The sequence below is a fragment of the Myotis brandtii genome, unplaced genomic scaffold (assembly GCF_000412655.1).
Source record: "Myotis brandtii unplaced genomic scaffold, ASM41265v1 scaffold411, whole genome shotgun sequence".
Classification (NCBI taxonomy): Eukaryota; Metazoa; Chordata; class Mammalia; order Chiroptera; family Vespertilionidae; genus Myotis; species Myotis brandtii.
The window spans coordinates 721,847-735,713 of NW_005365804.1; the positions used below are offsets into that span (position 1 = coordinate 721,847).

Consider the following 13,867-nt stretch of genomic DNA (forward strand, 5'->3'; position numbering starts at 1 on the left):
GATTTCAGAGAGGAAGGGAAGAGGGAGAGGGAGAGAGAGAAACATCAGTGATGAGAGAGAATCAATGATTGGCTGCCTCCTGCACTCCCCCCTACTGGGGATCAAGCCCACAAACCTGGGCATGTGCCCTTGACGAGTCTAACTCTGGACCCTTCAGTCCGCAGGCCCATGCTCTATCCACTGAGCCAAACCTTCTAGGGCATATTTGACTTCTCTTGATTGGCCTTTCAGATCAGAGGAAAATGTGACTACTTATGTATATGTTTGGCAAAAAAGAGAGTGAAATAATTCTTAAATGGAGTTAGCTTTATTTGGTGGAGAAGTGCTTTCCAGGAGGAGGAACATAATATATTGAATAAAATTATCCCAAGAATGAACATAATTGGTATAATTGGGGGGTGATGAGCAAGCCAAGTTTGGCTAATAGAGGGGATTCATGTAATTTGGATAAAGTTATTTGCCAAGAGTTGAGGAGTTGGCTGTGGCAAAGAAATGGTCCAGATCCACTACTTAATTAAAAGAAGGAATTAAGAAAGAGATGTAGCTGTCAGTTTCTCAGTTGGCTAAGGGTTTTGTGTCTGTCTGAAATTTACTCATGTTCCTCTTTTTTTAAAAAAATATTTTTATTTATTTTAGAAAGAGGAAGGGAGAGAGGGATAGAAACATCAATGATGAGAGAGAATCATTAATTGGCTGCCTCCTGCATACCCCACACTGGGGATCAAGCCGGCAACCTCGGCATGTGCCCTGACTGGGAATGGAACCATGGCCTCTTGGTTCATGGGTCGAAGCTCAACCACTGAGTAACACCAGCTCGGCTCTCTCCTGTTCTTTAAATTTTGCTACAGGCATAAGGACCTACATGTCCTGGAATTTCTGGAGTCAGCTTGTTTGTCACTATCAACATAATTATGCTTATTCCTTTTAATGCCAATCAGTCTTTGAGAGAGGTACTTATGGTATTATTCTATAGTTAAATCAGTATGAAGAAGAAATCACAGTATAGCTGATTCAGCAATTTTTTGGTTGCAGAATAGCAGCTGAGTAAGACTCATGTACATTTCTTTCTTTCAGGGATGGCCTATGTATGCACAGCTACTGATTGATTTATTCAAATATTTAGCACCTTTCCTTAGAAATGTGGAACTCACCAAACCTATGCAAATCCTCTACAAGGTAATTAATTTGGAGTTATAGATTAAAAATAATGAAAATGTAACAATAAAGAAAACATCACACAACTGGAAATATGAGGCCTAATATTTGTTTTATTATTAAGCTTTTAAAGCAGTGGTTCTCAACCTTCCTAATGCCGCGACCCTTTAATACAGTTCCTCATGTTGTGGTGACCCCCAACCATAAAATTATTTTCATTGCTACTGCATAACTGTAATTTTGCTACTGTTGTGAATCGTAATGTAAATATCTGATATGCAGGATGTATTTAGGCGACCCCTGTGAAAGGGTCATTCAACCCCCAAAGGGGTCGCGACCCACAGGTTGAGAACTGCTGAAGTATGACATATATTCAGAAAAGTGCAAAACTCAAACATATTTGCATAACCAGCACTGGATCATATGGTATTCATATGTTCAACTTTGGTAGATAATACCAGTTTTACAAAATGTGTGTACCAGTTAACTCTTCAGCAACATTAGAGTTATTGTTCACATTCTTTTCATTCCTGTTATATTGTCTGGTTTTCATTCTAGCCATTTTTGGCAGTTATGCATTAGGATTGCATAACTCATTGTGGATTTGATTTGCATTTCCTTGAATTATTAATGAGGTTTTTATGTATAAATTGGCCATTTGGATAGTCTCCTTTTGTGATGTTCCTTTTCCAGTCTTGTGCTCATATTTCTATTGGATTATCTGCATTTTTCTTATGTCTTATAGGAATTCTTAATTCATTCTGGATGTAAGCCCTTGGTTAATAGATATCACACTCGCTTTTCTTGTAGCTTGTCTTTTCATGTCACTCCCTTAAAGTAAGGTGTCTTAAGGAACAGGTGTTTTAAATTTAGTGTAGTCGAAATTAGCAATTTTTTTTTACTTCCTTTAAATGTTGTTTTTGTGTGTGTCTTGCCTAAGAAATATTTGCCAATCCCAATTTGCATTCTGTTATACGTGTGCCTGCCCAAGTTTAAGTCTGTGCTGTATCCCAAATTTATTTAAGTCCTTCACTTTCTATTGATTTGGCACTTATGTCAAAAGAATTGACTACATTTTTTAAAATATTTTTTTATTGACTTTAGAGAGAGAAACATTGATGTGAGAGAGAGACATCAATCGGTTGCTTCCCATATGCGCCCTGATCAGGAATAGCACTGCGACTTTTTGGTGTACGGGACAAAGTTGCAACTGACTGAGCCACCTGGCCAGGGTGACTTTATTTCCTTTTAACACTTTTTTGGTTGGTCTGTACCATTTTGCAGTTCCTTAAAAACTTTGCAATCAGTTTCACTTCTAAAAACTTGATGGAGTTTAAAAGGAGATTGCACTTAAGTCTATAGATCAATTTGGAGAGAATGGACATCTTAATAATGTTGAGGGCCCCCCCCCCCTTTTTTTTTTGATTAAGGTATTACGTATGTGTCCTTATCGCCCCTTTGCCCCCCCCCCCCCCACTGGTGTCTGTGTCCATTGGTTATGCTTATATGCATGAATACAAGTCCTTTGGTTGATCTCTCCCCTTTTCCCCCACCCTCTCCTGCCTTCCCTCTGAGGCTTCCTGGTCTGATAGATGATTCTCTGTCTCTGGATCTGTTTTTGTTCATCAGTTTATGTTGTTCATTATATTCCACAAATAAGTGAGATTATGTGATATTTATCTTTCTCCAACTGGCTTATTTTGCTTAGCATAATGCTCTCCAGGTCCATCCATGCTGTTGCAAATGGTAGGCGTTCCTTCCTTTTTACAGGAGCATAGTATTCCATTGTGTAGCTGTACCACTGATGGGCACTTAGGCTGTTTCCAAATCTTAGCTATGGTTAATTGTGCTGCTATGAACATAGGGATGCATATGTCCCTTCTGATTGGTGTTTCTAGTTTCTTGGAATGTATTCCTAGAAGTGGGATCACTGGGTCAAATGGAAGTTCATTTTTAGTTTTTTGAGGAAACTCCATACTGTTCTCCACAGTGGCTGCACCAATCTGCATTCCCACCCAGCAGTCCACGAGGGTTCCTTTTTCTCCGCATCCTCGCCAGCACTTGTCATTTGTTGATTTGTTGATGATAGCCATTCTGACAGGTGTGAGATGGTACCTCATTGTCGTTTTAATTGCATCTCTTGGATGATTAGTGACTTTGAGCATGTTTTCTTTCATATGTCTCTTGGCCTTACTTCTGTCTTCTTCCGAAAAGTATTTATTTAGGTCTGTTGCCCATTTTTTTATTGTGTTTATCTTCCTTTTGTTAAGTTATATGAGTTCCCTGTAAATGTTAGAGATTAAACCCTTATTGGAGATAACATTGGCAAATATGTTCTCCCATGCAGTGGGCTTTCTTGTTGTTTTGTTGATGGTTTCTTTTGCTGTGCAGAAGCTTTTTATTTTGATGTAGTCCCATTTATTTTCTCTTCAGTTTCCATTGCTTTAGGAGCTGTATCAGTGAAGATAGTGCTTCGGCATATGTCTGAGATTTTGCTGCCTGTGGATTCCTCTAGGATTTTTATGGTTTCCCGTCTACGTTTAAGTCCTTTATCCATTTTGAGTTTATTTTTGTGTATGGTGTTAGTTGTGTTGAGCTTTTCAACCCATGAAAGTGTATGTCACCATTTAGTTAGGCTTTTAATTTTACTCTGCAGTGCTTTGTAGTTTTCAGCATAGATGTTTTAAATATCTTTCCTTAAACTTACTCCTATATATTTGATGTTTTTTGTCAAATTGTAAGGGAGATCTTTTTAAAATTTTCATTTCTTTGTTAGTGGTCTAGAGTAATAAAATTGATTTTGTATATCTGCCTTGTATCTAGCCACCTTGCTGAATTTACTTTTTCTAAGGGATATATTCTAAGTACAGATCATTTCATCTACCTGTAACAGTGGGTTTTTCATTTTCTTTTTCTTGCACTGACCAGTAACTGCAGAACATTGTTAAATAATCTTGGGGAAAGCTCTCAGTAATTCACCATTAAGTATAATGGTTTTGTGAATCTATAGTTTTGCTTTATAGATACCATTATCTGATTAAGGAAATACCCTTCTATTTATAATTTGCTGGGAGTTTCTAAATCATTAAATGGGTATTGATTTTTTTTTTTTTTTTTTTGGCATACAAGACCCTGTAAAAATTTTTTCTGTTAATGTTGTAATTCATTAATTTTCAAAAGCGTTTAAATCACCATTGCATTTCTGAACCATTTGATCGTGATAGATCACTGATTTCTATTTCTAACATTTAGGATTTTTGAATAATTTTCACGTCAGGTTTTGTTATCAGCGAAATGCTACTGCAATTGAGAGTGGAAAAATGTTCTCTATTTTCATAAGATTGTGAAAATACTGTTAATTTTTTCCTAAATATTTATACGGATTTGCCAGTAAAGCCACTAGGCCATGAGTTACATTTATGGGAAAGGTTTTAACAACATTTTAAACTTCTTTATTATAAAGGACTATTCAGATTTTCATTTTTGGTTTAGGTTTAAAAAATAGAATATTTAAATTGAATAGTTAAATGTAGGTTTAAAAAATTGAATATTTTGTGTATTTTACCTGAATTGTCCAATTTATTAGCATATAATTAAGATTCTCTTAAACTGTTTTTCATGTCTGTAGTGATGGTTCTTTTTCATTCCTGATATTGTGTTTTTTCTATCAGTCTTGGTAGGGTTTACCTTTTATTAATCTTTTCAAAGAACCAACTTCTAACTTCAATTGCCACTTCCACCCCCTATCCCTCTTTCAGTGCTTTTTTTAAAAAAAATTGTTTTTCTCTCCTTTTTTTGTTTTTAATTAGCTGTTCTTTTTCCAACTTCTTTAGATAGCTTACTTACATCATTGTTCTATTTTTTGTTTTTGTCCAGCCTCTTTTAGCATATGTATTTAAGGTTATAAGTTCTTGACACCTAGCTTTTCATAATTTCCAGATGTAAATATTTTGTTAAATAACATGTGATGTTATTGTTAGTTAAAGCTTGTAACTTTGTCATTGAAGTATACTTCTGCCTCTTTTGAGTTAAAAATCATGATAGTAAAACTATTACTCCCATTTTATTTAGTGTGGAGTCAGCAAATGCTTTTTTCTTTTAATTTTTAATAGGGCACTTTAAGAGTGCTGCTGGTTCTTCTGCATGATTTCCCGGAGTTCCTTTGTGATTACCATTATGGATTCTGTGATGTGATCCCACCCAATTGTATTCAGCTAAGAAACCTGATCCTGAGTGCCTTCCCAAGAAACATGAGGCTCCCAGACCCATTCACTCCTAATCTGAAGGTAAAGTTTCAAACAGTTCAAGGAAAAGAAAATTATGTCTTAATAATAGTTCTCGGGTAAGTAGGTGTCAGGCCAGTCATTTGCTGGGTGGCCCCACAGCACAGAATTGCAGAACAAGCAGACCCTTTTTCATGCCCACATTTCACAGGTGTTTTGTTTAGATTGTTGATGTAAGGGAGAAAAGGGGCCATGTAAAATCATACCACTGTGGTGTGGGTACTGTCATTTCTATGTATTTTCTACCCTCCCTTCACATAAATGTTTTTAAAAGTAGCAAGTATGATGTCTGTTCTGCTGGGGTGTCTTTTCCAAGACCAGAGCTTTTGGTGAGTGAGTAATCTAATTTTGTACTCTGGTTTTGAAGTCCAAGTCCAAGGGGGGAAAACAGTGATATAAGTAAGACCTCTCCACAAAAGGTACCTAACCTGCTTTAATTTTAGAGAGATAATTTCTGTAATTTTGCATTTCAATTCTTCTAAGCATTGATAAAAAGCAGCTCTACTCTTTAAGATATTTATAATGTGTATAGTTTTAGAAAAACATTTCTACCACTTTATAGCATAGATACAATTAACTCTTACAAATGCTCTGGTTTTGATTGTATTTGTCTGGCAGGTGGATATGTTGAGTGAAATTAACATCGCACCCCGGATTCTCACCAATTTTACTGGAGTGATGCCACCTCAGTTCAAAAAGGATTTGGATTCCTATCTTAAAACTCGGTCACCAGTCACTTTTCTATCTGATCTGCGCAGCAACCTACAGGTTAATTGGTTTGGCTTAATTCTTAGCTATGTCTTTTAGATTTCAAATGTACAATTCTATAATACATGATTTGTATGTTGTATTATGTGTTCACCACCCCAAGTCATTTCTGATGGTTGGGTGAGAGTAACTAGATTATACATTTTACTAATTCATCTTAGCGACAAAAAACTAACCTGGGAAGAGGCGACCAGGAAATGGACTGATTTACTGTAAGAATAGACTGCTAGTAACTATTCCCAGCCAGTACTCCAAGATTTTTCTAAAGAAATGGTCTAATTTGCTCTATAGAAAATGACTTAATTTGAAGTTGTATTAATTTTCCACACCAAGGAAGGAAGCCTTTTCCCTCTCCAAATCTTTTCTGTAATTGAAGTGTAGTGCATATTTTCACTTTATAAACTTCACTTTTATGCTGGTACCTTTTAAAGAGCTTCGGTTTCCTAAGGGAAATGTTTGTTTTTGACACAACCACCATGGGCAGCTGTGTATTTGTTAAATAGCCTCAACAAACTCAAGGAAATTTATCTGAAATGTAAATGACAATATTGAAAGCAGTTCAGCTTTTCTTTGAAGGCATAAAAAGGCACGAATCAGCCCTCTGAGAATAAGTCAGGTGCTTTCTTTTATTCATTTAGGTATCAAATGAGCCTGGCAATCGCTATAACCTACAGCTCATCAATGCACTGGTGCTCTATGTCGGGACTCAGGCCATTGCACACATCCACAACAAGGGCAGCACACCCTCAATGAGCACCATCACCCACTCGGCTCACATGGACATATTCCAGAACCTGGCTGTAGACTTGGACACTGAAGGTGAGTGAAGCCAGCAAGTTCTCAGAGTCAAGTTTTCTGCACCTTAAGCTACAGTCCAGTCATAAAAATACATTAGAGAAATAATGTTCTGTCAGTGTTTATGGCTCTGTCTGGCTATTTTATTTTTAATTGGATAGTATCTGCTCAATGCAGAAAACTATAAAGGACAAAATCATCCAGAATTCTTCCCATATCAGTTAATATTTCAGTATATGACTGCAGTATTTTTTTAGTGTGAAAATAAACATGTTCCTTTTATTAGCCTCTCTTTAAAAATAGGCTTGTTACACTGTTTTTATTAACCTGCTTTTTCCCCATCACCTGCTGGTGCTTATTTGGTAGGCAGCATTTTAATATTAGGCATTATAAACTTTAATGAATTGGACTTCCCCTACTTGTTCTGCAAAAAGCTCACAATATAATTCCTACTACAGGTTGCATTTTGCCTGGTTGGTTACCATTATGTTCAGAGCCCAACAAAAAGAAGGTAGCCTTTAGGGACACCTTAAAACTGTGATAGCCTTACAAACATGAGTAATATCAGACAGAGGCAGACAACCAAACCTAGTTAATAAAGTGTGGTCTGTGAACCTCTGATAGAGTTCAAGACCCTTTTAGAAGGGCTGTGAGGTAAAAACTATTTTCATAATAATATCTTGACTTTTTTTGTACTCATTTTGTTATGAGGGTACAGTGTAGTTTTCCAGAGGTTACATGAAATGTAACACTGGAACAGATGGGACACAGGCAAAAATGAGAATTCAGCCATCTTCTGTTAAGTGACATTAAAGAGATTATGTAATGTAAAACAGTGACATACTTCATTAAATTTTTTTAGGGAAATACTTTAAAACTTTTTAATGTGGAAATATTGAAATAAGATCCACAGCAATGAAAAAGGACTACAGGATAATTTAAAAGCTTATAGCAGAAGAAATCCAAATCCTAGCCAATCAGAATGACTTGCTTTCTTATTTTGGTCTTACAGAGCAAGTCCTCACTAAACTGAGTTTTCTTGATTTTTTTTTTTTTTTTTTTTTTAGGTCGGTATCTCTTCTTAAATGCAATTGCAAACCAGCTGCGGTACCCAAATAGCCACACTCACTACTTCAGCTGCACCATGCTGTACCTTTTTGCAGAGGCCAACACTGAAGCTATCCAAGAACAGATCACAAGGTAAGAGAGAAGTTTGTTTTCCAGGTGCTTCTACCCCTTTATTGTGAATTCTCTTGAATGTTTTTCCTGTGCATTGAGCATCTTTTACATGTGTTCAATGTGGGATGTAATTGTGAACAAAATGGACATGGTTCCTGTCTAGTAATTAGTCTGAATCACAGGTCATAATCATTGCTGAAATAAAAAGTAGTTTTCAATAAAAGACACCAGCATTTTGATTTAAGATCATGTGGTGGTGGTGCAATTTTTAACCAGTCCTGAGTTATACAGGCCAGCCCATGTTAAAGCACGTGGACTTATCACCTATAGTTTAGAAGGTTTTTTAAAGTTGCCTCCTCCCCTAATAGTAGTTTATACACCAGTATTCCTTAGATTTATACACCAAAAATTAACTAGTGATAATGTCCTATCTTGTAATTATTTATAAAGCTGCAGTCAACTTCCTTGTACTTAAATCTGTGTTCTTGTGCTTTATTATTTTCTCGGTAAATTTAGAAGTACAGTTGGCTAGGTAAAAAAAAATGAGTATTTCGGTCAATACTAACTGCCATTCAGTATTAGAATTTGCTTCCTATTTCCTTTCATTTAGTGCATACTTTAAGTGATTACTTTTTTGTACCATGTAGTCTGATGTTATCCTAACTTCACCTTAACTTGGTCTTCTAGGCTCAGTAATGAATTAGGAAATCTGGGTTTGAATCCAACCTATTCTCAAGAATCCACCTGGGTTATTAACCATGCTATATAGAATACAGAGATTAATCCACTTGTCTTTAGTAAACTAAAAGTTAATAGCTTTACTAATCAGGGAGAAGAGTTAGGGATCCTGAATTTGGTGCATTAACTCACTCATTCTCCCCTTCTCCAGGGTTCTCTTGGAACGGTTGATTGTAAATAGGCCACATCCTTGGGGTCTACTTATTACCTTCATTGAGCTGATTAAAAATCCAGCATTTAAGTTCTGGAACCATGAATTTGTACACTGTGCCCCAGAAATTGAAAAGTAAGTTAAAAGATTTTTTAATTGTCTGAGAATGAGAATCATTTGATGGCTTCAGCCTGGGTGGATCATTAAGGCAGCAGTTAATTGTTAAAGCTACACACAGTGTTGCCAGGCCTGATCTTTGGGGGGTGGGGAGTGTCAATACTCACTTGAGGGTGTCTTTTTCCCATTGCTTTTCAGAGAGAGATGTATGTGAGAGACATATTGACTGGTTGCCTCCCACACACATACAGATGGGGGTGGGACATGAACCTGAGATCCTTTGGTGTGGTGTGCAGGCTGATGCTCTACCCACTGAGAACACTGGCCAGGCCTGAACTTTTCTCACAAACTTAACTCTTTCCCTTCAGGTTATTCCAGTCCGTCGCACAGTGCTGCATGGGACAGAAGCAGGCTCAGCAAGTAATGGAAGGGACAGGTGCCAGTTAGACGGAACTGCATTTCTGTTGTAAATGTGTCAGCCTGGATGTCCCACAGCATCAAGTCCATAAACTGGCTGAGGAAGCCTTTCAGCTCTTCCTGACTTTCCCAGCCCTTTGGTTCTCAGGAACCTGCCCCAGTTAGTTTGGGCCAGCTTCCTGTCTATGTGGGCACGTTCCAAAGTTTAAATGCATTTTTTTGACTCTTGGCCAAAATTTAGAAAATGCTGTGAATATCATTTTGAACTTGTGTAAATACATGAAAGAGAAAACCTTTGTCTGGAACTTCTTGGGTTTGTGCAAAAAGTGTCAAAGGCACATACATAAACTGGTAACTGCCCATCTCATGTGAAGAGGCTGCTGCTGCCATGTACTTGCCTGGGGGCATAGCTCCACGTCTTGACATTCCTGGTGTCCCAAAGAAGAAGCAAAAAAGCCAATTTAAATATTACATAACATTTTTTTTAATGTGGACCTTGAAAATCACAAAAGTTGGTGAGTATGATAGAATTTAGCATACAATTTGCTTTGTCCCTGCCCCAGATCTAAAGTTGACTGCTAGAGAACATGCTCTTTTTACAAAGGGAAACACACCAGGTCTAAAGCATGCACCGCCACCGCCACCACACCCGCCCCTCCAAATCTCTCCTGATGCTTGTAAATTGAGGAAAGGGAACCAAATAGTATCAACTGCCCTCCCCCTTTATCCCAGGCTAAGATGAATAACAACAAAAAGTCAAAAGGACCAACACAACCTCTTTTGTAAGGATTTTGAGTGTTTTGTAAATGTATTGGTCCAGTGTTATACCCTGTAGCCTTTCCAGTTCTTGGCCGTTAGCTCCCCTACTTCTTGTGTGTGCAGACTGTAGTCAGTGCAACATTAAAGTCATGACACACATGCCAGTCCACTGTGCCTTTCCTCAGGAGCAGCAGCCAGTGCTGACAGTCCACCCTTGCAAAGCCTGGGGACTTTGGGAACCAGCTTTATGCTAAACGGTAGATCTTTCCCACTAGTTTTGAGCCTGTTTGGCCTGTTCAAACAAGCAAAAAAAAGTCTTTGTTTGTTTCTTCCTGCTCCTTTTCAATAGAAAATTGTTAGAGCAGGTTTCTATGGTTAAACAATTACAAAATGCCCTTTAATTTTAAAAGAAAGGAGTAGGTGTATATGTGAAACTTACACCTTTAATGGCTGTCAAGTTTATGGCCAGAGAGGACAAAAAGGTCCAAAATTAACTAGAAAATCTTACATGATGCGGGCTTGAATGTCATTGGTGTCTCAGGGTTTCTTCCCTGAGGGTGAGTTGTCCCATCTAGAGCAAACTTCAGACTGCTGAGGAGTTAAAACATGCTCTGAGTGCCAGTGACATAGCTTATTAAATCTTTATAAAAAAGTAAGTTAAGGCAGCAGTTCATTGTCAAAGCTACACACAGTGTTACCAGGCCTAAACTTTGGGGGGTGGGAATCCACTTGAGGATGTCTTTTCTGTTCCAAATAGACTCAATTTTAACCAGGTCTACTTTCAAAGTTCGTGTTATTAAACACTACACTAGACTACAAGACCTTTTATTATCACAATCAAATTTCTGCTAACTTTGGTCCAAACTAAGAACAAAACAGCTATAAAGTGTTTTGGTCTTAAAAAGTTAAAAAAAGGGGGGGGCATTGTTCATTGTCAAAGCTACATTACCAGGCCTAAACTTTGGGGGGTGGGGGGTGGGAATCCACTTGAGGATGTCTTTTCTGTTCCAAATAGACTCAATTTTAACCAGGTCTACTTTCAAAGTTCGTGTTATTAAACACTACACTAGACTACAAGACCTTTTATTATCACAATCAAATTTCTGCTAACTTTGGTCCAAACTAAGAACAAAACAGCTATAAAGTGTTTTGGTCTTAAAAAGTTAAAAAAAAGGGGGGGGGGATTGGTCTTGGTGACAATTAGAGATTCCCAAGTCTGCTGTTCCCAACCCTTAAACATGTCCCCTTACCTCAGAGTTCATCCTAGCACACCTTTGCTCCTTTGGCTTTTCTTATTAACCACCAAAAGGAAAGATCCAAATTTTCCTCCTTTTCAAGCATCAATGAATATCAGCTTAGAAAAGTCCTTCTCATGGGATGTTCCTTCAGGCAGCAGGGAATCCGCTTAGCTTTAACCTGTCAGTTCCAACAGCTGGTGTAAGATCATCTTCTGCCCATAACGAACCTGTAAGGCCTGCTGCTCCCTCCAGCTGAGTTTGCTGTAGGCGTCCTTATTACCGAGTAAATCTTGCTCAGCTTTTAAGTCTGTGGCATAGGCTTGCAGGGTCAACAGAACACTGTCCCGAAGAAGCTGTCTCCATGATTCTTTGAGCCTGGGGATATTTGTGATCGCCAGGCTGTCCTCTTCCCTTTTATCTCCCCATCCATCCTGTTCTTTTAAAACTCTGAACTCCTCAGCAGACATGCACAGGACCTAGAAGCAACCATGGGCCCTTTAATTAGGATTTGCCACTTGTGTGTTTCTGAAATTGATGTAGAGATGACAACCTATCTTGGTAGCATTCAAATATCCTCTTCCCTTCATCCCTCCTTTCCTCCCTCACCTGGCTCTATAGCTTTAAATATGAAGGCTGCTTTGAGCATTAAATAGCCGTTTGGGGCCCTTTACCTTGAGTGTGGTGGTCAGTTCCTCTTCAGTCAGCACCTCTTCCCGCCCAATCACAAAGGCTCCCTCCTCCCCTACCATCTCTAGTTCGCATAAGTAATCCCAGCGTTCGCACAGCTGGAGCCTTTCGGCTTCATCTTTTGCTCCTGTAGATAGAAAAGTAGTGTGAAGCCTCAGTATATCAAAGGTCGTTTCTTAGTCTACCCCTAGTCTGCAAAAAGGAACTGTTAGCAAAGCGCCTGGGGCGGGGACAGGGGAAAGAGGCACATCCACGTGTCCAGGATTGAGTCAATCAGGCACTCACCCTGTAATGCTGCCTCTCGCACTGTCACCATCTGAATGTCAGCTGTGTCATCTGTGTTGTCAGGGTATGGCTCAGCAAAGCCATACATGTGAATCAGCTGCCAATTAGCCATTTGCCCGTAAGTGTTGAAAATCTCATGGCCTTTGGGAATAGGCTGAGTAGCCACCATCCGAAGACAGTTCTGGAGTGGAAGGGAGCAGCTGGGACCAGGCCCTTCCCTTCCCCGCCCCATGATTACTCCCCCCTTAGGAAGACCCTCCAGCAGGCCTGTTCAGCGATGGGATTGATGCTATACCCACCAACAGGAACTTCCACACAGTAAACAATTTAATGAGCACTGGCATCATCTTACGCCGCTTACCTGCTGCCCACACCCTGGCATTGTGCAGAGCAGCCCGCCTCCAGCACCAAAGAAATGATGGCAGTCAAGTTCATCAGAGGATTAACCACAAACATGAGAATTTCTGTGCTCAAACTATTTCACTGGGAGACGCACGTACAGGAGGCGCTAACTTACTCCTTTTCAGGACCAGGAATGTGGAGCCTATTTAGCCTAGTGGCCAAGCAGCCATAAATGACAGGCACTGGTCTGAATCATGCCCAGTCATCAACACACCTACAAACGCACTGGGAGGGGTCCACTCACTGGAGAGTATTCTAGATTGGCATTGTGATTGGCTACGTGGTTTAGTATGTCTGCGGCAGGCACCATCAAAGGGGGGTTTGGCTCCTTTTCATCCTCCTCTTCCTCCAGGGGTTCCTGAAAGCTACCAGAGAGAACTTGGCTGAAGCCCAGAGCAGGGAGAGGGGCTGGGGTGGGGTTCACTGTGCTCTCCCCTCCTGTCCCTCAACAGCGTTCTAAAGAAAAGGGGCCTCCGAGCTGCTCACTGACCTATAGGCCATCACGAGAGCCACGAGCTGCTGGTAGAGTTCCAGGGAGCGAACCCTGGGGCTGAAAAGGTCGGGGTGGGCTTCCATGAAGGGCAGCACGACGGAATGGTACTCGCTGCGGATGTTGGCCAAATCCTTTTCCACGGCCTCGGGGACCCCTGTCCCCTGCAGCAACCGCCGGCGCTCCCCCTCCGGCCTGCAGGGAAACCCTCGTTCCCTTCACACGCCCCACCGAGAACAGTGCTCCGGAGGCAGCCTGCCCCCCACCCCTCCACGGCTCTCACCAGAACATCGGGTGCTCCAAGCGGCCCAGCTCGGGCCAGAGCGCAAAGTAGGGGCTCCAGGGTGAGGCCGGGGCCTGCAGCTCGTGGAGGAGCGCCAGCAGCAGCGGCACCCAGCCCCAC

General features: G+C 40.0%; 2 protein-coding genes across 8 annotated transcripts in view; one reads left to right on the top strand and one right to left on the bottom strand.

Moving 5' to 3' along the window:
- CNOT1 (CCR4-NOT transcription complex, subunit 1) overlaps nucleotides 1–9,899 on the top strand; it is a 70,320-nt gene extending 60,421 nt beyond the window's left edge. For 6 of the 7 annotated variants that reach the window (XM_005873493.2, XM_005873495.2, XM_014545531.1 and 3 more), the window contains exons 43-49: nucleotides 1,075–1,176; nucleotides 5,268–5,441; nucleotides 6,057–6,206; nucleotides 6,845–7,025; nucleotides 8,069–8,201; nucleotides 9,070–9,204; nucleotides 9,555–9,899. In XM_005873493.2, coding sequence (XP_005873555.1) covers nucleotides 1,075–1,176; nucleotides 5,268–5,441; nucleotides 6,057–6,206; nucleotides 6,845–7,025; nucleotides 8,069–8,201; nucleotides 9,070–9,204; nucleotides 9,555–9,633 — 954 coding nt within the window. In that variant the 3' untranslated portion in view covers nucleotides 9,634–9,899. Of the gene's footprint in view, nucleotides 1–1,074; nucleotides 1,177–5,267; nucleotides 5,442–6,056; nucleotides 6,207–6,844; nucleotides 7,026–8,068; nucleotides 8,202–9,069; nucleotides 9,205–9,554 lie in introns of those variants that run through there. The other variant, XR_001363526.1, reaches the window with a different exon arrangement.
- A 1,517-nt stretch (nucleotides 9,900–11,416) lies between these two features.
- SETD6 (SET domain containing 6) lies at nucleotides 11,417–13,861 on the bottom strand. The gene is made up of 6 exons (XM_005873541.2): nucleotides 13,748–13,861; nucleotides 13,465–13,659; nucleotides 13,219–13,339; nucleotides 12,573–12,753; nucleotides 12,272–12,414; nucleotides 11,417–12,076 (listed from the first exon to the last, which is right to left on the bottom strand). The coding sequence occupies exons 1-6, from the start codon at nucleotides 13,753–13,755 to the stop codon at nucleotides 11,774–11,776; spliced, it is 951 nt and encodes a 316-aa protein (XP_005873603.2). The 5' UTR covers nucleotides 13,756–13,861; the 3' UTR covers nucleotides 11,417–11,773.
- Nucleotides 13,862–13,867: the final 6 nt, after the last annotated feature.